Genomic DNA, 27,710 nt, shown 5'->3' with positions numbered 1-27,710 from the left:
TCATGGCTTTATTAGTGCTCATGGGTGCTGAAAATAATGGCTCTGATTGCTTAGGAATAGGATCGCGCCCAAAAAACAACAAAAAACAACAACAGTGGAGTGGTGACTATAAATGGATCTGCAGTACCCCAGACCTGGGGTGTCTGCAAATGTTAAATTATGTTGTATTATGTATTGCCATGTTATGTCATGTATTGGTCATGTAATACAGCTAGGGAAATTATGGTTGGCAATGGCTGGCAGGAATAGGGCTAACCACTCTGTTCCTCCCCTTTTGTAGTGGGCTAGTCCTGCTTCCTCACAGGGATGGGCATTCCAGTTCAGGAAAGGAAGCACATGTCAGAGCTCCTACTACTAGGAACCATATCTAATTATCCTGTGAGACCAACACTCCAGACAGATCTTAAAAATTCAGAGCACTGCTTCCAGAAAGCATCAGTATGACAAAACACCAGCGTGATCAGCAAAATTAGAGCTTTACAGGTGAGGGGCTACAGCATAGGCACCCATCACCCAAACCACCTCCAGGCCAGACTAACATCAAGCCTGTATCACAGTGGAAACCTTACATCCACACATGCCTGCAAGTGCCATGAAATAGCCATCCGACCAGCCACTATACCTCCTCATTTGGTGCTAGCAACTGCACTTTGTAGTTACTGCTGCTGGAGGACATGGTAGGTCCCCTCTAGATAAATGTAAACAGAGATCTTTAAAACTGAGGAATCGATACATAATATATATATTGGAAAATTGGTGTCACCATTTACCATACAATAGATGATTTGTATTTGCTGCAACTGGAATACCCCTCAAGATTTACATACCTTAGTCTAAACCCTTCTGCAACCTTTGTAGCTGTCAGCATATAATTCTATATAAAATCTTCATGAAATTTATAATCTACAAAAAGATGAAATTATTCTGTACTTACAGGCAGTGTACAACTGTCCTGCCTTCCCTGCCATCATATTGTTCTTGCCACTTCTCCAACCTCTGCACAACCTTCAGTATAGAGCGCTTTGAAGGAGGAGTATCTCTGTATGCTGGCCACCCAATGTACTGAAGGTGCTGTACAATGCGATACCCGTCTTGAGGCTGGAAAACAAGCAATATCAGTTTCCTGCTCATAACAGGAATTGCGGCAGGTCTTACTGTATCTCATTTCCTTACCCGTGCCATATTACAGATCCGGAATATCCGGCTAATAGTGTCTTCATCAATATCTGCTGATACAAACTCCACCTGCACTGGTCCATAGCAACAGGATGTCTTCTCTGGCCAGTACTGGAGACACAGCTAGTAGAAAAGGAACCAACGGTTAGACAATGTTTATTTGAATGCAAAGCAAAGTAAGAGCGGGTAGCGCTATATAGAACCACGCTGAGTGAAACAAAGACACTGATAGAATTACAAAGGAATTGAAAAATAATATGATGTAGGGATATAATCAGCAATCACGGAAACGGACCAACACGCAGAGTAGTATAATCACAGAGAAAGAGAAATAACAGAGTGATGAATTGACATGCATAAATGTGGGATGGGCAGCGGTTCATTGAGAGGGGAAATATGTCCCCTGCAGGTACAGAAGTGGAAAAGCTAGGCTTCCAAAACAAACATGTAACTAAATTGGAATATATTTTTGAAAAAGAAAAACCATTGTCAATCTTCAAGTATTATTTCAATTTTCATTTCATTCATTTTCATTTGTGTTCTTTGTCTCGATGAAGTCTCACGAGTGAATCAGGGATTTTTACTGCATTACAAATTTGCTAAAATGTTTTGCCTTCTACAACCATATGCCTAATAAAAGAAGGGCGGGTGCAGCCCTTCATTAAAAAGTATGGGGTTCATTTACAATTTGAGATTTTTTTCATGTCACTTTTAAGTCTGGTTTTGCAGAGCCCCCCACTTGAGAACCTCTTCTGTGAGCCAGAACAAAGAGTAGATTCCACTCTGTGACTCAGTATGACCATGAGGTAGATGATGATCAAATTCTAAGGGTGCCATCCATCTAATATTACATTTAATTTCTTGGTAAGGTATGTACACGGACGCTGTTGGAAACTGCGGCAGGTGTTCCCTAATGGCGTAGCTCCATTCATTCAGTGGGCCTAAACCATGAGCGGGTCAACAGCATTTAAATTGAAAAACTGAAGTAGAAACCAGTAGGGTTTCTGCCATCAAAGATGTGGTGAAATTCTCCTTTGCAAAATCCACTGTGTAAACTAACCCTTAGAAATTACTCTTAACTTTTTTTAAACTTTTTTATTGTTTATATGACAGATTTTGTTTAGTACAGAACAGTATATTTGAGAACATATCAGCTGTTAAGTCAAATAAAAGAGGCTTGGATTTGTACTAGAGTGTACTAGATGAGAAAACACTGTGATTGGTTGGTTGAATGGTATGTAAGTCACTAACTAACTCCATACTTGTTTCATGCTTTAGGAAATGTGTAGATGACAAACATTTAATATCAGGGTTCTAAAAATGTCCAGTTTCCTTGCGTGATACATAAGGGCTTGTAAAACACAATCCAGTATATACTAGAGTGATGGAGTCCTCAGTGTATTTCACCTGCTGCACTACTTATCTATCACGGCTCTACTCTTCTCTACTAGCATCGGTACTTTATATACATTTTAAAAAAAACTATTCATTAATTGAATGCATTGGCCACCTTTGGGGGAAGGTGGTGGGGAAAAACCTCCCTCAGCAGACCTACAAAGAGAAGCATGCTTACCTGCTTCCTGGCGCTGGGTCCTGACTTGGTTGCTCCTTGGTCTCTGCTGTTTCGTTCAACTCCCTAGCTGTACACATTCGGTTTGATGGCGCTGCAGCCATTTACTGATTGCAGTGGTGACCTGAGCCCCTTGCATCACGTAACCATGACACAAGAAGAGCAGGTCACTGCTGCGGCCAGCGATTGGTTGCTGTGGCATCAAACTGGATGATTACAGTGAAGAAGCAGAGGGTGGAGAGCGAAGGAGCTGGGACCCAGTACCGGTTAGCAGATAAGTATGCTTCCCTTTGCAGGTCTGCCCAGGAGATAAAAGAAAAGCCAAAAGGTGGCCAGCCCCTATAAAGAGGATGTAGAAATACATGACTGCTTTTCTCCAGAAACAGCGCCATACCTGTCCAACTGGTGTGGTACAGAAGCCCAGTCCCAGACACAACCCATAGACAGGTGTGACACTATTTTTAAGAAAAACAACCTTGTTGTTCTAACCCTGCACAACCTTGCTTGATAATAGAGGTTGTTATTGGCAGACGTGATGCCAAATATGTATATGCTTTATTATTTTCTGGTGAAAATTGAGTAATAAAAATGCACCAGTATTGTACCTGTATTGTACTTGAATGTTTATTCCAACACACTACTGCTTGTTAGGGCATACCCCTAAGGTGCTTCTGGTCCAGGAAGCCACAGTTAGACCCTGGGCTGTTGACACTACCCTACATTTGCTAGGGCTCTGATAAGTAGTGCTGTCATTAACTCACCTATCCTTTCATTATACTGAGATGACTCATGATGATGATCCAATCTATACAACAAAGCTGTCAAGTGAGCTACATAAAACAGGAAGTTTCAGCCTCCTCTGCAATATTTCAAGATTTTTTATGTCTCATAACAAAAAAGTAAAAAAAAAAAAGTTATAATAAAAATGTATTTAAACTATTCTACTATTAAGCTCGTTGAAATTTCTGTCGATACATTGTCTTTAATGTGAAGAAAATGTAGACCCTGTGGAAAGATATAACATGGAAAAAAGTAAGTTTAGGATTGCTGTACCTGGGTTGCATCCATTTCATTGAGCATAACGACTGAGGAGCAGTTGTAGTCAAACACCAACCTCCAGAAATCGGGCACAGTATTGGGTAATGGGTGCTGCGTGACCAAGAATGCTGCTGGCTTTTTATGGCTCTAGAAAACAAGGCAACTAATGATTTGCATGAAGATAAAAAGTGGTAAGATAAAGGTGTTTAGTGAACATTGTGAGCTTTGCAGTCACTACTAGACGGCACTGTTTGTGCATCATCATAGACATGCTGACAGGCAGTGACATAAGGGAGCGTGGATTGCAGATGGGCTAATACACAGTTTATTCAGCAGTATCTGATCACATAATCTGTCAGTCCTGGGGGTGAGACAGGATTATCCTGGAAATATTCCCTTTGCAGCAAGGAGCTGTCAGATCTGTGACACAAGCTGCGAGATCAGGCCACCCCCTGGTGTGTGACAATCAGTACGCTTCCTGTGACAGATCAGACTCACAGCTCTGCTCCGCTTGACAGCTAGTGACACACAGCTTATGATGTATACCTGCATCTGGATGGAATTAGGTCTTGGTATAAACTAATTGCTTGCATGCATATACGCACATCCATGAGAGTGGCGTTGATGTAGTTGCTAGTCTCTCCATCCAGTGAGATGAGGAAGGGAAGGCACCGGTCCAGGGGAAGGACATCCAAAGCCCTGTTTTTGTCATGGTTCCGGGGTAAAAGTCCTATGCTGCAGTCTTCTGGCCTGGCTCGAGGAGTCACAATGTTCAAGGTCTAAAGGTGGAGAAGTTTCAAGCTATGAAAACACTACAAACATTACCATGAGTGCTTGCAAAATGTACAGACTAGTCAGCTTTAAAGGGGTTATCCGACTGTTTGGAACTGATGACCTATCCTCAGGATAGATCATCTGCATCTGATTGGTGGGGGTCCGACACCAGAGACCCCCACCGATCATCTGTTTCAGAAAGCACCGGCACTACTGTGAGCGTTGCAGCCTTCTCACTGCTTACCCTAGACCAGTGATGTACCATCGGTCACATGGCCTAGGTGCAGCTGAGCCCCATTCCCTTCAATGGGTAAGGCCACAAGGTCAGGTTTACTGATGCACTTTTGGAAGCAAAAATCTGTGTTGGATCATAAAATAAGAAAATATTAAGGAGAGATACTACTTCTCTTTTTTGAAGTCACTCCTGGTTTTGGCTTCCAAACATCTGGCTGTACCCTAACAAAGATCCCGAGTTCAGTGGCTCTTTAATGTGAAAATCACTCGCTGGATCATCTCTGCTTATGCTTCATTTTATATATTACACTTTAATATAGTGGGAATGTATTCATTAACATAAGCCTCTGTTGTCAGTGAAGCTCACAATTAGAGATGAACGAATTTATGCAAATTTGATTCGATTCAGACCCAAATCAATTCTACACAAATCAAAATTACTTCGATCCCTGTCTGTGTGGGTTATCATTCATCTAGGTCAGGCATGCTCAACCCGCGGCCCTCCAGCTGTAGTAAAACTACTACTCCCAGCATGCCCATATAGCTGTAGGCTGTCTAGGCATGCTGGGAGTTGTAGTTTGGAAACAGCTGGAGGGCCGATTACAGTGAAGAAGCAGAGGCTGGAGAGCGAAGGAGCTGGGACCAAGTACCGGTTAGCAGATAAGTATTCTTCCCTTTGCAGGTCTGCCCAGGAGATAAAAGAAAAGCCAAAAGGTGGCCAACCCCTTTAAAGAGGATGTAGAAATACATGACTGCTTTTCTCCAGAAACAGCGCCATACCTGTCCAACTGGTGTGGTACAGAAGCGCAGTCCCAGACACAACCCATAGACAGGTGTGACACTATTTTTAAGAAAAACAACCTTGTTTTTCTAACCCTGCACAACCTTGCTTGATAATAGAGGTTGTTATGGGCAGACGTGATGCCAAATATCTATATGCTTTATTATTTTTTGGTGAAATTTGAGTAATAAAAATGCACCAGTATTGTACCTGTATTGTACTGGAATGTTTATTTCAACACACTACTGCTTATGCATTTGTTAGGGCATACCCCTAAGGTGCTTATCATCCAGGAAGCCACAGTTAGACCCTGGGATGTTGACACTACCCTACATTTGCTAGGGCTCTGATAAGTAGAGCTGTCATTAACTCACCTATCCTTTCATTATACTGAGATGACTCATGATTATGATCCAATCTATACAACAAAGCTGTCAAGTGAGCTACATAAAACAGGAAGTTTCAGCCTCCTCTGCAATATTTCAAGATTTTTTATGTCTCATAACAAAAAAGAAGAAAAAAAAAAAAAGGTTATAATAAAAATGTATTTAAACTATTTTACTATTATGCTCGTTGAAATTTCTGTCGATACATTGTCTTTAATGTGAAGAAAACGTAGGAGATGAGGAAGGGAAGGCACCGGTCCAGGGGAAGGACATCCAAAGCCCTGTTTTTGTCATGGTTCCGGGGTAAAAGTCCTATGCTGCAGTCTTCTGGCCTCACTCGAGGAGTCACAATGTTCAAGGTCTAAAGGCGGCCGAAATAAAACTACGACATGTTGTAGTGAATGGGGCCGAAGTGTATTTCCGGCGGCACGGTGCACTAGCGGTAGCATGGATCTGGCAGGTTGTTCTCCCGCCGGAACAGCCTGCTGGAGAAGGCTGGCGCTAGTGTGAAAGTAGCCTAACCAACCCTCCTACTACCATAGAAAACCACAACTTCAAACAATTAGAACATTTTAATCTCATTCAATGTCTATGGGGCAGACAGGAATAGCCAAATGTATTCAGCTGATCCCATCCATTCATTCTCCTCACATCCATTCATTCTCCTTCATTCTCCTCACTCACAAAGTGGTAAGGAATGGGAGGCTCAGGACCCCCAATCTAGTGATCAGTGGGGGTCCCATCCTGTGGATATGTGAATAATGTTGATTAATGAATAACCGCTATTTCTGGCTGTACCCTTGAGAACTTGCTTGGCTATTTTTCCCGACTGTACCACAAACCTGTATGTTCGGCCTAGCATGCATGTTTTATTAATGGAAAGAGAGCATTCTGTCAATGCAAGAAACCCCTAGCAGCATATTATGTCCCATGGGAACAAGAGATCAGGTATGTTGAAATCCAGCATGTCCTATCCTACTTTCTCCCATATGCTATCAAGGAAGAGCTGGGAGTCCCCCATACACACTGTAGAATTTCATGATCCCACTAAGAGTAGACAGTTTGGCCATTTATCTAATGTCTTTGACCAGCTTTAGGCTCTGTTCACATTAACATAATGGCTTCTGTCACAATGGAGTCGCACAACAACTACATCAGATCCATTTTGACTTATAATGTGGTCCATAAGGGTTCCTTTTATTTTGATGGCAAGATTTATCCTACAGCATCCTTAAAAACACCGGAAACCCCTGACGGAAACCAAAAAGACTCTAATGTGAACAATCAGTGAGAATATTTTTTTCTCCACTGTATTCACTGAGGAAAATAAACTGTCAAATGAAATGCAGAATGTAAAAGTAAATTCCCCATTAAAAGTGCCCTTTCTGACCCAGGAAGAAGTACAACAGCGACTTAAAAAGATTAAAAAATACAAATCGCCAGGACCAGATGGCATACACCCCCGTATCCTAAGAGAATTAAGTAATGTCATAACCAGACCCTTATTTCTGATAGTTACAGACTCTATAGTGACAGGAGGTGTTCCACAGGATTGGCACATAGCAAATGTGGTGCCAATATAAAAAAAAGGTGCAAAAACAGACCCCAGAAACTATAGGCTGATAAGTTTAACATCTGTTGTGGGTAAACTGTTTGAAGGTTTTCTGAGAGATGCTATCTTGGAGGATCTCAACGAAAACAAGCAAATAACATCATATCAGCATGGCTTCATAAGGGATCGGTCATGTCAAACTAATTTAATCAGTTTCTATGAGGAGGTAAGTTCTAGACTTGACAGTGGTGAATCAATGGATGTCGTATATCTGGACTTCTCCAAAGCATTTGACACTGTACCACATACAAGGTTAGTATATAAAATTATAAAATGAGAATGCGTGGATTGGTAGAAAATGTCTGTATGTGGGTAGGTAACTGGCTCAATGATAGAAAACAGAGGGTGGTTATTAATAGTACACACTCAGATTGGGTCACTGTCACTAGCGGAGTACCTCAGGGGTCAGTATTGGGCCCTATTCTCTTCAATATATGTATTAATGATCTTGTAGAAGGCTTGCACAGTAAAATATACATTTTTGCAGACGGCACTAAACTGTGTAAAGTAATTAACACTGAAGAGGACAAAATATAGCTACAGATGGATCTGGATAGATTAGTGGCTTGGGCAGAGAAGTGGCAAATGAGGTTAAACACTGACAAATGTAAGGTTATGCACATGGGAAGGAATAATGCAAATCACCCGTACATACTAAATGGTAAAACACTGGGTAACACTGACATGGAAAAGGATCTAGGAATTTAATAAACAGCAAACTAAGCAGTTAAAAACCAGTGTCAGGCAGCTGCTGCCAAGGCCAATAAGATAATGGGTTGCATCAAAAGGGGCATAGATGCCCGTGATGAGAACATAGTCCAACCACTTTACAAATCACTAGTCAGACCACACATGGAGTACTGTGTACAGTTCTGGGCTCCTGTGAAAAAGGCAGACATAGCAGAGCTGGAGAAGGTTCAGAGGAGGGCAACTAAAGTAATAACTGGAATGGGGCAACTACAGTACCGTGAAAGATTATCAACATTAGGGTTATTCACTTTAGAAAAAAGACGATTGAGGGGAGATCTAATTACTATGTATAAATATATCAGGGGTCAGTACAGAGATCTCTCCCATCATCTATTTATCCCCAGGACTGTGACTGTGACGAGGGGACATCCTCTGCGTTTGGAGGAAAGAAGGTTTGTACACAAGCATAGAAGAGGATTCTTTACGGTAAGAGCAGTGAGACTATGGAACTCTCTGCCTGAGGAGGTGGTGATGGTGAGTACAATAAAGGAATTCAAGAGGGGCCTGGATGTATTTCTGGAGTGTAATAATATTACAGGATATAGCTACTAGAGAGGGGTCGTTGATCCAGGGAGTTATTCTGATTGCCTGATTGGAGTCGGGAAGGAATTTTTTCCCCTTAAGTGGGGAAAATTGGCTTCTACATCACAGTTTTTTTTTGCCTTCCTCTGGATCAACTTGCAGGATGACAGGCCGAACTGGATGGACAAATTTATTTTTTCGGCCTTATATACTATGTTACTATGTTACATGTAGAAAGATGACCATTTACAGACCACGCATCCCCTTTTCTGTAACGCACCTGAAACTCGTCTTTGATTTGGCTGCAGTTCGTCTGTGGATCTATGCGGCTGATGTTGTAGTAGACAGAACGGAATTCGCATACTGGGATGGCAGTGTTGCCACACAAACAAGCTTCAAGGATGGCATCGTGAACAAAAACATACTGTTCCTAGAAAAAAGAGCAAATTAATTAATTGGAACAGCATGTTATAATGTTGTTTCAAGATATCAATTAATAGATGCGGTTACCACTAAAGTCAACTTTAATTAAATCCCCCCTGACCATTTGGCTTTGTCTTACTGTGTCTTCTGCCATTTCATACCGGTAGCTCGAGGTTATTACTTTCTTAAATTTTTATGTTATGTTTATGCTAAAAAGGTCAACTCTTCTTACCATTGAATTTACTAAGGCATCTCTCACACATCAGTGAATCACAGACATGTGCTGCCCATACCCGTCCACATGCCCAGGGACAAATTGGCCACATACCCTACAGGGAAATTTCCTGGCGGGCCAATGCCCAGGCGGCCGCCTGAGCCCTCCTCATGGCCACTAGCCGGTTAAGTAATGATCTGACTCTCCCCTCCTGACTCCTGAATTCAACTGTATTGTCATCCTGAGACAACTGGAGCAGGAATACAGAATGTGGCAGCTGGCCACAACAGAGGGGCAGTTTTTGGGGAGGTGTTTTGTGCCGTACTGTGATATGCCATCCCTGTTTGGTTTGTGGTTTTCATGGATTTTTACTAGAATATGCTCTGGAAACTAATTTTCAGCCTAGTAGTGTCCATGAAATACAGATAATACACACAGTTAAAATCATGAAACCATAGATCAAACATGGATGGATCACAGACAGCGTCATGGATGAAACACAATCCTTTCCGTCACGGACATATCATGGACATGGATGTGTGAATGAAGTTTAAGCAATTTTGCATAAGCTATATCAATGAGATATGGGGCTAGTCTTGGTTTGTCCCATTCTATTTTCTATTTGGTAGTGAGAATTTGCGCAGGGAACCCACAGCTATGGAATTGGTCCATGAAAATGTCATAAGGAGCGGGGCAAATATAATGTCCTATTGTCTTGTGCGGCAAAACCCAGCATCATGAGGGGCCTAGTTTTATGTTAGCTATGTAGCACCTCTCCTCCATGTTTGCCACCGCCTTACATCTTGGATGCACATTCACTTATGGTTATTACTTACATGCAGAAAAATAAACATAAAAATAACAGATGGCAAATCACTTGTACTGTGTCTAACAATACCTCATGGTATATACGGGAAATAAAGATAATCATGCAAGAAATCACATGTACGGTTACACAGCCTGCAGGTCAGGAAGGCCACCCATTAATTCTGCTGTTGAACAGGTAGGCGTTTCATTATAGATGTTATATTGTAGGCCAGTCATTACCTGGTGAACATTACAGGTTATAACCTCATCTAAGAAGCTTTGGAGAAATTTATCTTGCTTACTTCGGTCTGTACCATGTTGACTCTTTGAGCTCTGAGCTCCCGTACGCAGTTGAATATGTCCACCACTCCCTCATTCTCCGCCATGTCCAGCATAATATCAATGGCTATGAAACAGCCAGTTCTTCCAGCTCCAGCGCTGTGGGATGAAGTCATTATTAATAATGGCACACTCTATGGGTATAATTTATACTACTGCATACCTCCCAACTTTTTGGATGGTCAAAGAGGGACACTTATGTTTTTTTTGTGTGAAAGATCCATTTTTCCTGCATATCTATTTACTTAAATCGTTTTCTCCTCGAAGCAGCGCAAAAATAATCTGAATATAGAAATTTTTAAAATCCCATCTGCATTAAATAACTAAATAATATGCAAGATGGGCTCAAATATACAGAGAGGAAACAAACACTTTCTGAATCAATATTATAAATGTAACTATGCAAATCTATTCCTCAGATCAAAAAGTGGGACATTTAAGGAGCAAAGAGGGACAGAGGGACTTGGGTCCAAAAGAGGGACACTTGGGAGGTCTGCTACTGTAAATAATGACCATGGAAAAGCCAGATTAAATGTGCATTTACACTTCCATTTACATTTACACTTGCTATCGCTCATCCTCATACAGCTGTATTGTGCCTGGGCAGCAGAGTGTTGTTTAGACAGCACGATCTGCCACCCCAAAACGATGATTGAGTTGCCTGCACCTCAGATCATTTCACCTGGTGCACGAGCGTTTTGCTCATTCATCAGGTGATCTGCAGAACCTTGAGATGGGCAAATTATCACGAACAAGTCTTCAAAGGAACATTCATTCCCGATAATTGGCCCAACAATTGGGCAGTGTAAAGGAGGCATAACAGTATATTATTAAAAGTTCACTTCAGAGGAATACAACAATCTTAGACCAAGTGATATTGGTGACTTTACTTATGTAGAACATGTTAAATTGACGCAATGCAATTGCAACAAACTTTAACTTGACACTTACAGGGTTATTCCCATTTCAAAGCTTTTGACATATTCCATAAATGTCTGACCTCTGGGACCCTCACCTATCTCAAGAACGGGGCCCCACTGTGAACAGAACAGTGAGCGCTCATGCAGGCCTTTTAGGTAAGCATACCAAAGGGTATTTTTATCCAGTTCTAGGGTATGGATCAGGGCCATGAAGTAAGGGGCAATTAATGCCCATCTAGGGCATAATGGAACTTTGTGGTGGTATGCACCATGTACCCCACTGTATGTGGAAAATGTTGTTACCTGCAATGCACAGTGATAGGTCCCGCATCTGGTGGGTTGAGGAACTTCACCTGTCTGACAAAGCCCAAAAGACCGGTGGCATAACATGGCACACCATGATCTGGCCAGCTGGTGAAGTGGAATTGACGAATCTCCCGAATGTCATGAGATCCTTTCTGATAAACAAAGAAAATACATTCATGTCTTAATATTGGAAAGTAATTATTAAGGTATATACATTAGCTTAACACATTTATTACTTACTTTTTGCACTGTAAATGTTCTGATGACATACTCTGCCAATGGTTCTGTTTCTATAAGAGACACCTTAATGTCACCATAGACTTCAGTATCATCAGGCCAATACCGGACACACTTTACCTAAATATGAATCCAGAAAGTGTATTTTAGTTAATGAGAACCAACAACTTCATGATATAACTGTATACTCATACTGAGACATAGAAATTCCTTGTGAGATATTCTAAAACCAACACAACTCAAAAATTAGAATTTCAGGTTACTCTGAAATGATGGAATAGTATGGGACAAGTGTGCATATAACACAGAGGCAGGCAATGTGTCTGCCATAGGGCCCTTGTAGAGAGGGGGCCCAGCCCACGTTGGTCCTATCCCCTTTACTAAAAGAAGATGAGAATCAGTGAAGGACTTCCTTCTCCAGAGGAACTACATTATGTGCAAACATGGGTGTGGAGTATTGGCCCATGGGTCATACAAAAGGGAAGATGGAGGAAACAAGACCATGACCTTCAGTAACAGGTGGAAAAACTTTGCTGATTTGCTGACTCTCTTCTACAGTATACACATAGTATAAAGGTGAGGTTGCAGTGTCTTTATTTTGAAGCTTTTTAGTGTTTATCGTGAAATGGATGAAGAGCTAGATTGTTAAAAATTTTACGTTTTTTTCTTCTTCTGGGAATAGCATATTGATGGCCTATCCTCAGGATAGGTATCATTAAATTGTTGGGAGTCCAAATCTCAGCACCCTTGCTGATTAGCTGTTTGAAGAGGCTATAAGACAAAGCTCCAAAACCATGAACTGCCACTACCATATGTATGGTGTACAGGTAGACAGATCATGGTAAATATTGAAGACGGCTATCAGCCATCAATACACAGATCTCAGAAAACTCCATAATTATTGAGTCATCTTCTGGCAATTAGAATAATTACTTACAATGTTTTTAGCTTTCAACTTTTTATCCCAATTGCCTTTTGTGGTGTTTGGTGGTATCAAAATTGTAGTGGCAGGAGCTCACAGCTACTTTTGACTTCAATGGGAGCAGTGCTATAGTGGCAAGCTCCTGCTGCTACAGCATTGCTGGTGCTGTATAGCTACGGCATTGACTTCCTTTGATGGAGCTACTGTACACAGACCAGCTGATTAGCAGAAGTGTGGGGTGTTGGACCCCCACTGATCAGCTAGTGATGGCCTATCCGGAAGATAGGCCATCACTTAAAAAATCCTCGACAACTCCTTTAACATGACCATCATGACTTTAATCAACTCTCGGTCTCATACCCTTCCAACTTCCACCAGATTTGTCACCATCACCACACTGACTGAGTTTTCCTGCCAGATCATCCGCCAAAAATCCTTTACCGTCTCCTGCATAGGACCTAGAGGATGAACAGTGTAATATGTCAATGGAACATGTCACATAGACATCATGGCTTCCATTAGCTACTAATACATACCCCATTGATGCCTATGACCTGACAAATACATTTCAATTCTTGATTATTTAATGGTTATGCACACACGTAGTTGTCTCATTTAGATTTGGGAAAAGATATAACTCTCTCAGAGTTACTGCCCAGCTTAGAGGATGACCATAACAATCTTCCATTCTGATGTCATTTGATACATGTTTTTTACGTAATTCTCTAAACCAAACTACTAATTGTGCACACGTAGGGAATGCATTGTACGGGATCCTCCAGTTGTAACAAGTCATCCCCTATCTACAGGATAGGATGGCTATTAGATTAGTGGTTGGGTCTGACTGCTGGGACTGCCACCAATCACAGGGATCCCATAGCTCACATGGCCCACCAGAATGAATGGAGGGGCAGGTCGGGTATGCAAACTATTACTCCATTCATCTCCATGGGACTGACGGAAGTATAGCACTCAGCTACTTTAAGCAGTCCAATAGAAATGAATGGTGTAGTAGTGCACATGCCTGACTCGTGTCCCTCCATTGATTGTGGTGGGGGTGGCTGTGGGGTATGTGGTCCCCTTTTTCATGATCAGTGGGGGTCCCAGTGGCCAAGCCAAATCCATCACACACAACAGTGAAATATAAATTAAAACCCCTTATTTTCTTTAGAGAGTAAAGATCAAAGTTCAGTTTTTGAAGATGTTACCTTGGGTGGCGATATAATGGCGAGGTCGATGATAGCCCTGTAAAAAAAAAAGGGAAAAATAAGGCCATTGATTGATATAGCGTGATTGACAGTGCTATTATATGACTTTGCAATGCGTGTGGAATGTATAACTCACATCAACATAATTGGCGTTAATGTAATCTGAATGAGGGTCTCCATCTATCAGCTGGAGCCGCACCCGGGAATGGTCATCTGAGGGAAAGAGACACTGAGATGTCACATCAAGGTCAGCTGCAAAGTGACAGGCAGGAATAACTGACTCTGCGCTGTACGGTTCACTGGCAATGATACATGTCACCGGTGGCAAAGTGATAAAGTCAGCGACAAAGTCACAATCCAGCTATTGGCAAGACAAAGTTTTCAAATACCAGAGATTCATTCACCCATGAAAGAGGACTTGACACCTCTCCATGTGTCTGTTTTATTAAATTGTGGCATCCCTCAAGTAATATCAATTCTGGGGTATCATTTCTCATAACTCTGCGTTGTGATGTTCCTCTCTTAATCCTCTTGCTGGTATATGAATAACTTGATGTTACGACTAGGGGTGTGTGGCTCTACATAGTCTGCCATTGTCAGCACTGATTGGGCAATGTCAGAATGTGCAGGGACCACATCCAACTGGTACCATGTCAGAATGTGCAGGGACACACATCCAACTGGTACCATGTCAGAATGTGCAGGGACACACATCCAACTGGTACCATGTCAGAATGTGCAGGGACACACATCCAACTGGTACCATGTCAGAATGTGCAGGGACACACATCCAACTGGTACCATGTCAGAATGTGCAGGGACACACGTCCAACTGGTACCATGTCAGAATGTGCAGGGACACACGTCCAACTGGTACCATGTCAGAATGTGCAGGGACACACATCCAACTGGTACCATGTCAGAATGTGCAGGGACACACATCCAACTGGTACCATGTCAGAATGTGCAGGGACACACATCCAACTGGTACCATGTCAGAATGTGCAGGGACACACATCCAACTGGTACCATGTCAGAATGTGCAGGGACACACATCCAACTGGTACCATGTCAGAATGTGCAGGGACACACGTCCAACTGGTACCATGTCAGAATGTGCAGGGACACACGTCCAACTGGTACCATGTCAGAATGTGCAGGGACACACATCCAACTGGTACCATGTCAGAATGTGCAGGGACACACATCCAACTGGTACCATGTCAGAATGTGCAGGGACACACATCCAACTGGTACCATGTCAGAATGTGCAGGGACACACATCCAACTGGTACCATGTCAGAATGTGCAGGGACACACGTCCAACTGGTACCATGTCAGAATGTGCAGGGACACACGTCCAACTGGTACCATGTCAGAATGTGCTGGGACACACATCCAACTGGTACCATGTCAGAATGTGCAGGGACACACATCCAACTGGTACCATGTCAGAATGTGCAGGGACACACGTCCAACTGGTACCATGTCAGAATGTGCAGGGACACACATCCAACTGGTACCATGTCAGAATGTGCAGGGACACACATCCAACTGGTACCATGTCAGAATGTGCAGGGACACACGTCCAACTGGTACCATGTCAGAATGTGCAGGGACACACGTCCAACTGGTACCATGTCAGAATGTGCAGGGACACACGTCCAACTGGTACCATGTCAGAATGTGCAGGGACACACGTCCAACTGGTACCATGTCAGAATGTGCAGGGACACACGTCCAACTGGTACCATGTCAGAATGTGCAGGGACACACATCCAACTGGTACCATGTCAGAATGTGCAGGGACACACGTCCAACTGGTACCATGTCAGAATGTGCAGGGACACACGTCCAACTGGTACCATGTCAGAATGTGGAGGGACACACATCCAACTGGTACCATGTCAGAATGTGCAGGGACACACATCCAACTGGTACCATGTCAGAATGTGCAGGGACACACGTCCAACTGGTACCATGTCAGAATGTGCAGGGACACACGTCCAACTGGTACCATGTCAGAATGTGCAGGGACACACATCCAACTGGTACCATGTCAGAATGTGCAGGGACACACATCCAACTGGTACCATGTCAGAATGTGCAGGGACACACATCCAACTGGTACCATGTCAGAATGTGCAGGGACACACATCCAACTGGTACCATGTCAGAATGTGCAGGGACACACGTCCAACTGGTACCATGTCAGAATGTGCAGGGACACACATCCAACTGGTACCATGTCAGAATGTGCAGGGACACACATCCAACTGGTACCATGTCAGAATATGCAGGGACACACGTCCAACTGGTACCATGTCAGAATGTGCAGGGACACACGTCCAACTGGTACCATGTCAGAATGTGCAGGGACACACGTCCAACTGGTACCATGTCAGAATGTGCAAGGACACACGTCCAACTGGTACCATGTCAGAATGTGCAGGGACACACGTCCAACTGGTACCATGTCAGAATGTGCAGGGACACACGTTCAACTGGTACCATGTCAGAATGTGCAGGGACACACATCCAACTGGTACCATGTCAGAATGTGCAGGGACACACATCCAACTGGTACCATGTCAGAATGTGCAGGGACACACGTCCAACTGGTACCATGTCAGAATGTGCAGGGACACACATCCAACTGGTACCATGTCAGAATGTGCAGGGACACACGTCCAACTGGTACCATGTCAGAATGTGCAGGGACACACATCCAACTGGTACCATGTCAGAATGTGCAGGGACACACATCCAACTGGTACCATGTCAGAATGTGCAGGGACACACGTTCAACTGGTACTATGTCAGAATGTGCAAGGACACACGTCCAACTGGTACCATGTCAGAATGTGCAGGGACACACGTCCAACTGGTACCATGTCAGAATGTGCAAGGACACACGTCCAACTGGTACCATGTCAGAATGTGCAGGGACACACGTCCAACTGGTACCATGTCAGAATGTGCAAGGACACACGTCCAACTGGTACCATGTCAGAATGTGCAGGGACACACCTCCAACTGGTACCATGTTAGAATGTGCAGGGACACACGTCCAACTGGTACCATGTCAGAATGTGCAGGGACACACGTCCAACTGGTACCATGTCAGAATGTGCAGGGACACACATCCAACTGGTACCATGTCAGAATGTGCAGGGACACACGTCCAACTGGTACCATGTCAGAATGTGCAGGGACACACATCCAACTGGTACCATGTCAGAATGTGCAGGGACACACGTCCAACTGGTACCATGTCAGAATGTGGAGGGACACACATCCAACTGGTACCATGTCAGAATGTGCAGGGACACACATCCAACTGGTACCATGTCAGAATGTGCAGGGACACACGTCCAACTGGTACCATGTCAGAATGTGCAGGGACACACGTCCAACTGGTACCATGTCAGAATGTGCAGGGACACACATCCAACTGGTACCATGTCAGAATGTGCAGGGACACACATCCAACTGGTACCATGTCAGAATGTGCAGGGACACACATCCAACTGGTACCATGTCAGAATGTGCAGGGACACACGTCCAACTGGTACCATGTCAGAATGTGCAGGGACACACATCCAACTGGTACCATGTCAGAATGTGCAGGGACACACGTCCAACTGGTACCATGTCAGAATGTGCAGGGACACACATCCAACTGGTACCATGTCAGAATGTGCAGGGACACACATCCAACTGGTACCATGTCAGAATGTGCAGGGACACACGTCCAACTGGTACCATGTCAGAATGTGCAGGGACACACGTCCAACTGGTACCATGTCAGAATGTGCAGGGACACACATCCAACTGGTACCATGTCAGAATGTGCAGGGACACACATCCAACTGGTACCATGTCAGAATGTGCAGGGACACACGTCCAACTGGTACCATGTCAGAATGTGCAGGGACACACGTCCAACTGGTACCATGTCAGAATGTGCAGGGACACACATCCAACTGGTACCATGTCAGAATGTGCAGGGACACACATCCAACTGGTACCATGTCAGAATGTGCAGGGACACACGTCCAACTGGTACCATGTCAGAATGTGCAGGGACACACGTCCAACTGGTACCATGTCAGAATGTGCAGGGACACACATCCAACTGGTACCATGTCAGAATGTGCAGGGACACACATCCAACTGGTACCATGTCAGAATGTGCAGGGACACACATCCAACTGGTACCATGTCAGAATGTGCAGGGACACACGTCCAACTGGTACCATGTCAGAATGTGCAGGGACACACGTCCAACTGGTACCATGTCAGAATGTGCAGGGACACACATCCAACTGGTACCATGTCAGAATGTGCAGGGACACACATCCAACTGGTACCATGTCAGAATGTGCAGGGACACACGTCCAACTGGTACCATGTCAGAATGTGCAGGGACACACGTCCAACTGGTACCATGTCAGAATGTGCAGGGACACACGTCCAACTGGTACCATGTCAGAATGTGCAAGGACACACGTCCAACTGGTACCATGTCAGAATGTGCAGGGACACACGTCCAACTGGTACCATGTCAGAATGTGCAGGGACACACGTTCAACTGGTACCATGTCAGAATGTGCAGGGACACACATCCAACTGGTACCATGTCAGAATGTGCAGGGACACACATCCAACTGGTACCATGTCAGAATGTGCAGGGACACACGTCCAACTGGTACCATGTCAGAATGTGCAGGGACACACATCCAACTGGTACCATGTCAGAATGTGCAGGGACACACGTCCAACTGGTACCATGTCAGAATGTGCAGGGACACACATCCAACTGGTACCATGTCAGAATGTGCAGGGACACACATCCAACTGGTACCATGTCAGAATGTGCAGGGACACACGTTCAACTGGTACTATGTCAGAATGTGCAAGGACACACGTCCAACTGGTACCATGTCAGAATGTGCAGGGACACACGTCCAACTGGTACCATGTCAGAATGTGCAGGGACACACATCCAACTGGTACCATGTCAGAATGTGCAGGGACACGCGTCCAACTGGTACTATGTCAGAATGTGCAAGGACACACGTCCAACTGGTACCATGTCAGAATGTGCAGGGACACACGTCCAACTGGTACCATGTCAGAATGTGCAGGGACACACATCCAACTGGTACCATGTCAGAATGTGCAGGGACACGCGTCCAACTGGTACCATGTCAGAATGTGCAGGGACACACATCCAACTGGTACCATGTCAGAATGTGCAAGGACACACGTCCAACTGGTACCATGTCAGAATGTGCAGGGACACACGTCCAACTGGTACCATGTCAGAATGTGCAAGGACACACGTCCAACTGGTACCATGTCAGAATGTGCAGGGACACACGTCCAACTGGTACCATGTCAGAATGTGCAGGGACACACGTCCAACTGGTACCATGTCAGAATGTGCAGGGACACACATCCAACTGGTACCATGTCAGAATGTGCAGGGACACACGTCCAACTGGTACCATGTCAGAATGTGCAGGGACACACGTCCAACTGGTACCATGTCAGAATGTGCAGGGACACACGTCCAACTGGTACCATGTCAGAATGTGCAGGGACACACATCCAACTGGTACCATGTCAGAATGTGCAGGGACACACGTCCAACTGGTACCATGTCAGAATGTGCAGGGACACACATCCAACTGGTACCAGGTCAGAATGTGCAGGGACACACATCCAACTGGTACCATGTCAGAATGTGCAGGGACACACATCCAACTGGTACCATGTCAGAATGTGCAGGGACACACATCCAACTGGTACCATGTCAGAATGTGCAGGGACACACATCCAACTGGTACCATGTCAGAATGTGCAGGGACACACGTCCAACTGGTACCATGTCAGAATGTGCAGGGACACACATCCAACTGGTACCATGTCAGAATGTGCAGGGACACACATCCAACTGGTACCATGTCAGAATGTGCAGGGACACACAGCCAACTGGTACCATGTCAGAATGTGCAGGGACACACGTCCAACTGGTACCATGTCAGAATGTGCAGGGACACACGTCCAACTGGTACCATGTCAGAATGTGCAGGGACACACGTCCAACTGGTACCATGTCAGAATGTGCAGGGACACACGTCCAACTGGTACCATGTCAGAATGTGCAGGGACACACGTCCAACTGGTACCATGTCAGAATGTGCAGGGACACACATCCAACTGGTACCATGTCAGAATGTGCAGGGACACACGTCCAACTGGTACCATGTCAGAATGTGCAGGGACACACGTCCAACTGGTACCATGTCAGAATGTGCAGGGACACACATCCAACTGGTACCATGTCAGAATGTGCAGGGACACACGTCCAACTGGTACCATGTCAGAATGTGCAGGGACACACGTCCAACTGGTACCATGTCAGAATGTGCAGGGACACACGTCCAACTGGTACCATGTCAGAATGTGCAGGGACACACATCCAACTGGTACCATGTCAGAATGTGCAGGGACACACATCCAACTGGTACCATGTCAGAATGTGCAGGGACACACGTTCAACTGGTATCATGTCAGAATGTGCAAGGACACACGTCCAACTGGTACCATGTCAGAATGTGCAGGGACACACATCCAACTGGTACCATGTCAGAATGTGCAGGGACACACCTCCAACTGGTACCATGTCAGAATGTGCAGGGACACACGTCCAACTGGTACCATGTCAGAATGTGCAGGGACACACGTCCAACTGGTACCATGTCAGAATGTGCAGGGACACACGTCCAACTGGTACCATGTCAGAATGTGCAGGGACACACATCCAACTGGTACCATGTCAGAATGTGCAGGGACACACATCCAACTGGTACCATGTCAGAATGTGCAGGGACACACATCCAACTGGTACCATGTCAGAATGTGCAGGGACACACGTCCAACTGGTACCATGTCAGAATGTGCAGGGACACACGTCCAACTGGTACCATGTCAGAATGTGCAGGGACACACATCCAACTGGTACCATGTCAGAATGTGCAAGGACACACGTCCAACTGGTACCATGTCAGAATGTGCAGGGACACACGTCCAACTGGTACCATGTCAGAATGTGCAAGGACACACGTCCAACTGGTACCATGTCAGAATGTGCAGGGACACACATCCAACTGGTACCATGTCAGAATGTGCAGGGACACACGTCCAACTGGTACCATGTCAGAATGTGCAGGGACACACCTCCAACTGGTACCATGTCAGAATGTGCAGGGACACACGTCCAACTGGTACCATGTCAGAATGTGCAGGGACACACGTCCAACTGGTACCATGTCAGAATGTGCAGGGACACACGTCCAACTGGTACCATGTCAGAATGTGCAGGGACACACATCCAACTGGTACCATGTCAGAATGTGCAGGGACACACGTCCAACTGGTACCATGTCAGAATGTGCAGGGACACACGTCCAACTGGTACCATGTCAGAATGTGCAGGGACACACGTCCAACTGGTACCATGTCAGAATGTGCAGGGACACACATCCAACTGGTACCATGTCAGAATGTGCAGGGACACACATCCAACTGGTACCATGTCAGAATGTGCAGGGACACACGTTCAACTGGTACCATGTCAGAATGTGCAGGGACACACGTCCAACTGGTACCATGTCAGAATGTGCAGGGACACACGTCCAACTGGTACCATGTCAGAATGTGCAGGGACACACGTCCAACTGGTACCATGTCAGAATGTGCAGGGACACACGTCCAACTGGTACCATGTCAGAATGTGCAGGGACACACATCCAACTGGTACCATGTCAGAATGTGCAGGGACACACGTCCAACTGGTACCATGTCAGAATGTGCAGGGACACACGTCCAACTGGTACCATGTCAGAATGTGCAGGGACACACATCCAACTGGTACCATGTCAGAATGTGGAGGGACACACGTCCAACTGGTACCATGTCAGAATGTGCAGAAAACACACGTCCAACTGGTACCATGTCAGAATGTGCAGGGACACACGTCCAACTGGTACCATGTCAGAATGTGCAGGGACACACATCCAACTGGTACCATGTCAGAATGTGCAGGGACACACATCCAACTGGTACCATGTCAGAATGTGCAGGGACACACGTTCAACTGGTATCATGTCAGAATGTGCAAGGACACACGTCCAACTGGTACCATGTCAGAATGTGCAGGGACACACATCCAACTGGTACCATGTCAGAATGTGCAGGGACACACGTCCAACTGGTACCATGTCAGAATGTGCAGGGACACACGTCCAACTGGTACCATGTCAGAATGTGCAGGGACACACGTCCAACTGGTACCATGTCAGAATGTGCAGGGACACACGTCCAACTGGTACCATGTCAGAATGTGCAGGGACACACATCCAACTGGTACCATGTCAGAATGTGCAGGGACACACATCCAACTGGTACCATGTCAGAATGTGCAGGGACACACGTCCAACTGGTACCATGTCAGAATGTGCAGGGACACACGTCCAACTGGTACCATGTCAGAATGTGCAGGGACACACATCCAACTGGTACCATGTCAGAATGTGCAGGGACACACATCCAACTGGTACCATGTCAAAATGTGCAGGGACACACATCCAACTTGTACCATGTCAAAATGTGCAGGGACACACGTCCAACTGGTACCATGTCAGAATGTGCAGGGACACACGTCCAACTGGTACCATGTCAGAATGTGCAGGGACACACGTCCAACTGGTACCATGTCAGAATGTGCAGGGACACACGTCCAACTGGTACCATGTCAGAATGTGCAGGGACACACATCCAACTGGTACCATGTCAGAATGTGCAGGGACACACGTCCAACTGGTACCATGTCAGAATGTGCAGGGACACACGTCCAACTGGTACCATGTCAGAATGTGCAGGGACACACATCCAACTGGTACCATGTCAGAATGTGCAGGGACACACATCCAACTGGTACCATGTCAGAATGTGCAGGGACACACGTCCAACTGGTACCATGTCAGAATGTGCAGGGACACACGTCCAACTGGTACCATGTCAGAATGTGCAGGGACACACCTCCAACTGGTACCATGTCAGAATGTGCAGGGACACACATCCAACTGGTACCATGTCAGAATGTGCAGGGACACACGTCCAACTGGTACCATGTCAGAATGTGCAGGGACACACGTCCAACTGGTACCATGTCAGAATGTGCAGGGACACACATCCAACTGGTACCATGTCAGAATGTGCAGGGACACACATCCAACTGGTACCATGTCAGAATGTGCAGGGACACACATCCAACTGGTACCATGTCAGAATGTGCAGGGACACACGTCCAACTGGTACCATGTCAGAATGTGCAGGGACACACATCCAACTGGTACCATGTCAGAATGTGCAGGGACACACGTCCAACTGGTACCATGTCAGAATGTGCAGGGACACACGTTCAACTGGTACCATGTCAGAATGTGCAAGGACACACGTCCAACTGGTACCATGTCAGAATGTGCAGGGACACACCTCCAACTGGTACCATGTCAGAATGTGCAGGGACACACGTCCAACTGGTACCATGTCAGAATGTGCAGGGACACACGTCAAACTGGTACCATGTCAGAATGTGCAGGGACACACGTCCAACTGGTACCATGTCAGAATGTGCAGGGACACACATCCAACTGGTACCATGTCAGAATGTGCAGGGACACACGTCCAACTGGTACCATGTCACAATGTGCAGGGACACACATCCAACTGGTACCATGTCAGAATGTGCAGGGACACACGTCCAACTGGTACCATGTCAGAATGTGCAGGGACACACGTCCAACTGGTACCATGTCAGAATGTGCAGGGACACACATCCAACTGGTACCATGTCAGAATGTGCAGGGACACACATCCAACTGGTACCATGTCAGAATGTGCAGGGACACTCGTCCAACTGGTACCATGTCAGAATGTGCAGGGACACACATCCAACTGGTACCATGTCAGAATGTGCAGGGACACACGTCCAACTGGTACCATGTCAGAATGTGCAGGGACACACATCCAACTGGTACCATGTCAGAATGTGCAGGGACACACATCCAACTGGTACCATGTCAGAATGTGCAGGGACACACGTTCAACTGGTACCATGTCAGAATGTGCAAGGACACACATCCAACTGGTACCATGTCAGAATGTGCAGGGACACACCTCCAACTGGTACCATGTCAGAATGTGCAGGGACACACGTTCAACTGGTACCATGTCAGAATGTGCAAGGACACACGTCCAACTGGTACCATGTCAGAATGTGCAGGGACACACCTCCAACTGGTACCATGTCAGAATGTGCAGGGACACACGTCCAACTGGTACCATGTCTGAATGTGCAGGGACACACGTCCAACTGGTACCATGTCAGAATGTGCAGGGACACACCTCCAACTGGTACCATGTCAGAATGTGCAGGGACACACCTCCAACTGGTACCATGTCAGAATGTGCAGGGACACACGTCCAACTGGTACCATGTCAGAATGTGCAGGGACACACATCCAACTGGTACCATGTCAGAATGTGCAGGGACACACGTCCAACTGGTACCATGTCAGAATGTGCAGGGACACACATCCAACTGGTACCATGTCAGAATGTGCAGGGACACACGTTCAACTGGTACCATGTCAGAATGTGCAAGGACACACGTCCAACTGGTACCATGTCAGAATGTGCAGGGACACACGTCCAACTGGTACCATGTCAGAATGTGCAGGGACACACATCCAACTGGTACCATGTCAGAATGTGCAGGGACACACGTCCAACTGGTACCATGTCAGAATGTGCAGGGACACACGTCCAACTGGTACCATGTCAGAATGTGCAGGGCCCACATCCAACTGGTACCATGTCAGAATGTGCAGGGACACACATCCAACTGGTACCATGTCAGAATGTGCAGGGACACACATCCAACTGGTACCATGTCAGAATGTGCAGGGCCCACATCCAACTGGTACCATGTCAGAATGTGCAGGGACACACATCCAACTGGTACCATGTCAGAATGTGCAGGGACACACGTCCAACTGGTACCATGTCAGAATGTGCAGGGACACACATCCAACTGGTACCATGTCAGAATGTGCAGGGACACACATCCAACTGGTACCATGTCAGAATGTGCAGGGACACACGTTCAACTGGTATCATGTCAGAATGTGCAAGGACACACGTCCAACTGGTACCATGTCAGAATGTGCAGGGACACACCTCCAACTGGTACAATGTCAGAATGTACAGGGACACACGTCCAACTGGTATCATGTCAGAATGTGCAGGGACACACGTCCAACTGGTACCATGTCAGAATGTGCAGGGACACACATCCAACTGGTACCATGTCAGAATGTGCAGGGACACACATCCAACTGGTACCATGTCAGAATGTGCAGGGACACACATCCAACTGGTACCATGTCAGAATGTGCAGGGACACACATCCAACTGGTACCATGTCAGAATGTGCAGGGACACACGTCCAACTGGTACCATGTCAGAATGTGCAGGGACACACATCCAACTGGTACCATGTCAGAATGTGCAGGGACACACGTCCAACTGGTACCATGTCAGAATGTGGAGGGACACACATCCAACTGGTACCATGTCAGAATGTGCAGGGACACACATCCAACTGGTACCATGTCAGAATGTGCAGGGACACACGTCCAACTGGTACCATGTCAGAATGTGCAGGGACACACGTCCAACTGGTACCATGTCAGAATGTGCAGGGACACACATCCAACTGGTACCATGTCAGAATGTGCAGGGACACACATCCAACTGGTACCATGTCAGAATGTGCAGGGACACACGTCCAACTGGTACCATGTCAGAATGTGCAGGGACACACATCCAACTGGTACCATGTCAGAATGTGCAGGGACACACGTCCAACTGGTACCATGTCAGAATGTGCAGGGACACACGTTCAACTGGTACCATGTCAGAATGTGCAAGGACACACGTCCAACTGGTACCATGTCAGAATGTGCAGGGACACACGTCCAACTGGTACCATGTCAGAATGTGCAGGGACACACATCCAACTGGTACCATGTCAGAATGTGCAGGGACACACGTCCAACTGGTACCATGTCAGAATGTGCAGGGACACACGTCCAACTGGTACCATGTCAGAATGTGCAGGGACACACATCCAACTGGTACCATGTCAGAATGTGCAGGGACACACATCCAACTGGTACCATGTCAGAATGTGCAGGGACACTCGTCCAACTGGTACCATGTCAGAATGTGCAGGGACACACATCCAACTGGTACCATGTCAGAATGTGCAGGGACACACGTCCAACTGGTACCATGTCAGAATGTGCAGGGACACACATCCAACTGGTACCATGTCAGAATGTGCAGGGACACACATCCAACTGGTACCATGTCAGAATGTGCAGGGACACACGTCCAACTGGTACCATGTCAGAATGTGCAGGGACACACATCCAACTGGTACCATGTCAGAATGTGCAGGGACACACCTCCAACTGGTACCATGTCAGAATGTGCAGGGACACACGTTCAACTGGTACCATGTCAGAATGTGCAAGGACACACGTCCAACTGGTACCATGTCAGAATGTGCAGGGACACACCTCCAACTGGTACCATGTCAGAATGTGCAGGGACACACGTCCAACTGGTACCATGTCTGAATGTGCAGGGACACACGTCCAACTGGTACCATGTCAGAATGTGCAGGGACACACCTCCAACTGGTACCATGTCAGAATGTGCAGGGACACACCTCCAACTGGTACCATGTCAGAATGTGCAGGGACACACATCCAACTGGTACCATGTCAGAATGTGCAGGGACACACGTCCAACTGGTACCATGTCAGAATGTGCAGGGACACACATCCAACTGGTACCATGTCAGAATGTGCAGGGACACACGTTCAACTGGTACCATGTCAGAATGTGCAAGGACACACGTCCAACTGGTACCATGTCAGAATGTGCAGGGACACACGTCCAACTGGTACCATGTCAGAATGTGCAGGGACACACATCCAACTGGTACCATGTCAGAATGTGCAGGGACACACATCCAACTGGTACCATGTCAGAATGTGCAGGGACACACGTCCAACTGGTACCATGTCAGAATGTGCAGGGCCCACATCCAACTGGTACCATGTCAGAATGTGCAGGGACACACATCCAACTGGTACCATGTCAGAATGTGCAGGGACACACATCCAACTGGTACCATGTCAGAATGTGCAGGGCCCACATCCAACTGGTACCATGTCAGAATGTGCAGGGACACACATCCAACTGGTACCATGTCAGAATGTGCAGGGACACACGTCCAACTGGTACCATGTCAGAATGTGCAGGGACACACATCCAACTGGTACC

The 27,710-nt window shown here is 46.1% G+C and overlaps 1 protein-coding gene across 1 annotated transcript in view; it reads right to left on the bottom strand.

The window, feature by feature from the left end:
* The window catches only part of PTPRT (protein tyrosine phosphatase receptor type T), a 429,759-nt gene that overhangs the window by 9,039 nt on the left and 393,010 nt on the right, over positions 1-27,710 (bottom strand). The window contains exons 22-32 of the mRNA XM_040436598.1: positions 14,356-14,432; positions 14,220-14,256; positions 13,372-13,469; positions 12,093-12,209; positions 11,850-12,004; positions 10,590-10,725; positions 9,124-9,273; positions 4,390-4,563; positions 3,800-3,931; positions 1,174-1,299; positions 935-1,098 (exon numbers count right to left, since the gene is read on the bottom strand). Of these exons, the coding sequence (XP_040292532.1) occupies positions 935-1,098; positions 1,174-1,299; positions 3,800-3,931; positions 4,390-4,563; positions 9,124-9,273; positions 10,590-10,725; positions 11,850-12,004; positions 12,093-12,209; positions 13,372-13,469; positions 14,220-14,256; positions 14,356-14,432 (1,366 nt within the window). The remainder of the gene's footprint in view (positions 1-934; positions 1,099-1,173; positions 1,300-3,799; positions 3,932-4,389; positions 4,564-9,123; positions 9,274-10,589; positions 10,726-11,849; positions 12,005-12,092; positions 12,210-13,371; positions 13,470-14,219; positions 14,257-14,355; positions 14,433-27,710) is intronic.

Source organism: Bufo bufo, chromosome 6 (genome assembly GCF_905171765.1).
Source record: "Bufo bufo chromosome 6, aBufBuf1.1, whole genome shotgun sequence".
NCBI classification, from domain to species: Eukaryota; Metazoa; Chordata; class Amphibia; order Anura; family Bufonidae; genus Bufo; species Bufo bufo.
Note: the sequence above shows the minus strand (reverse complement) of the source record. Positions and strands in the feature narration are given on the sequence as shown.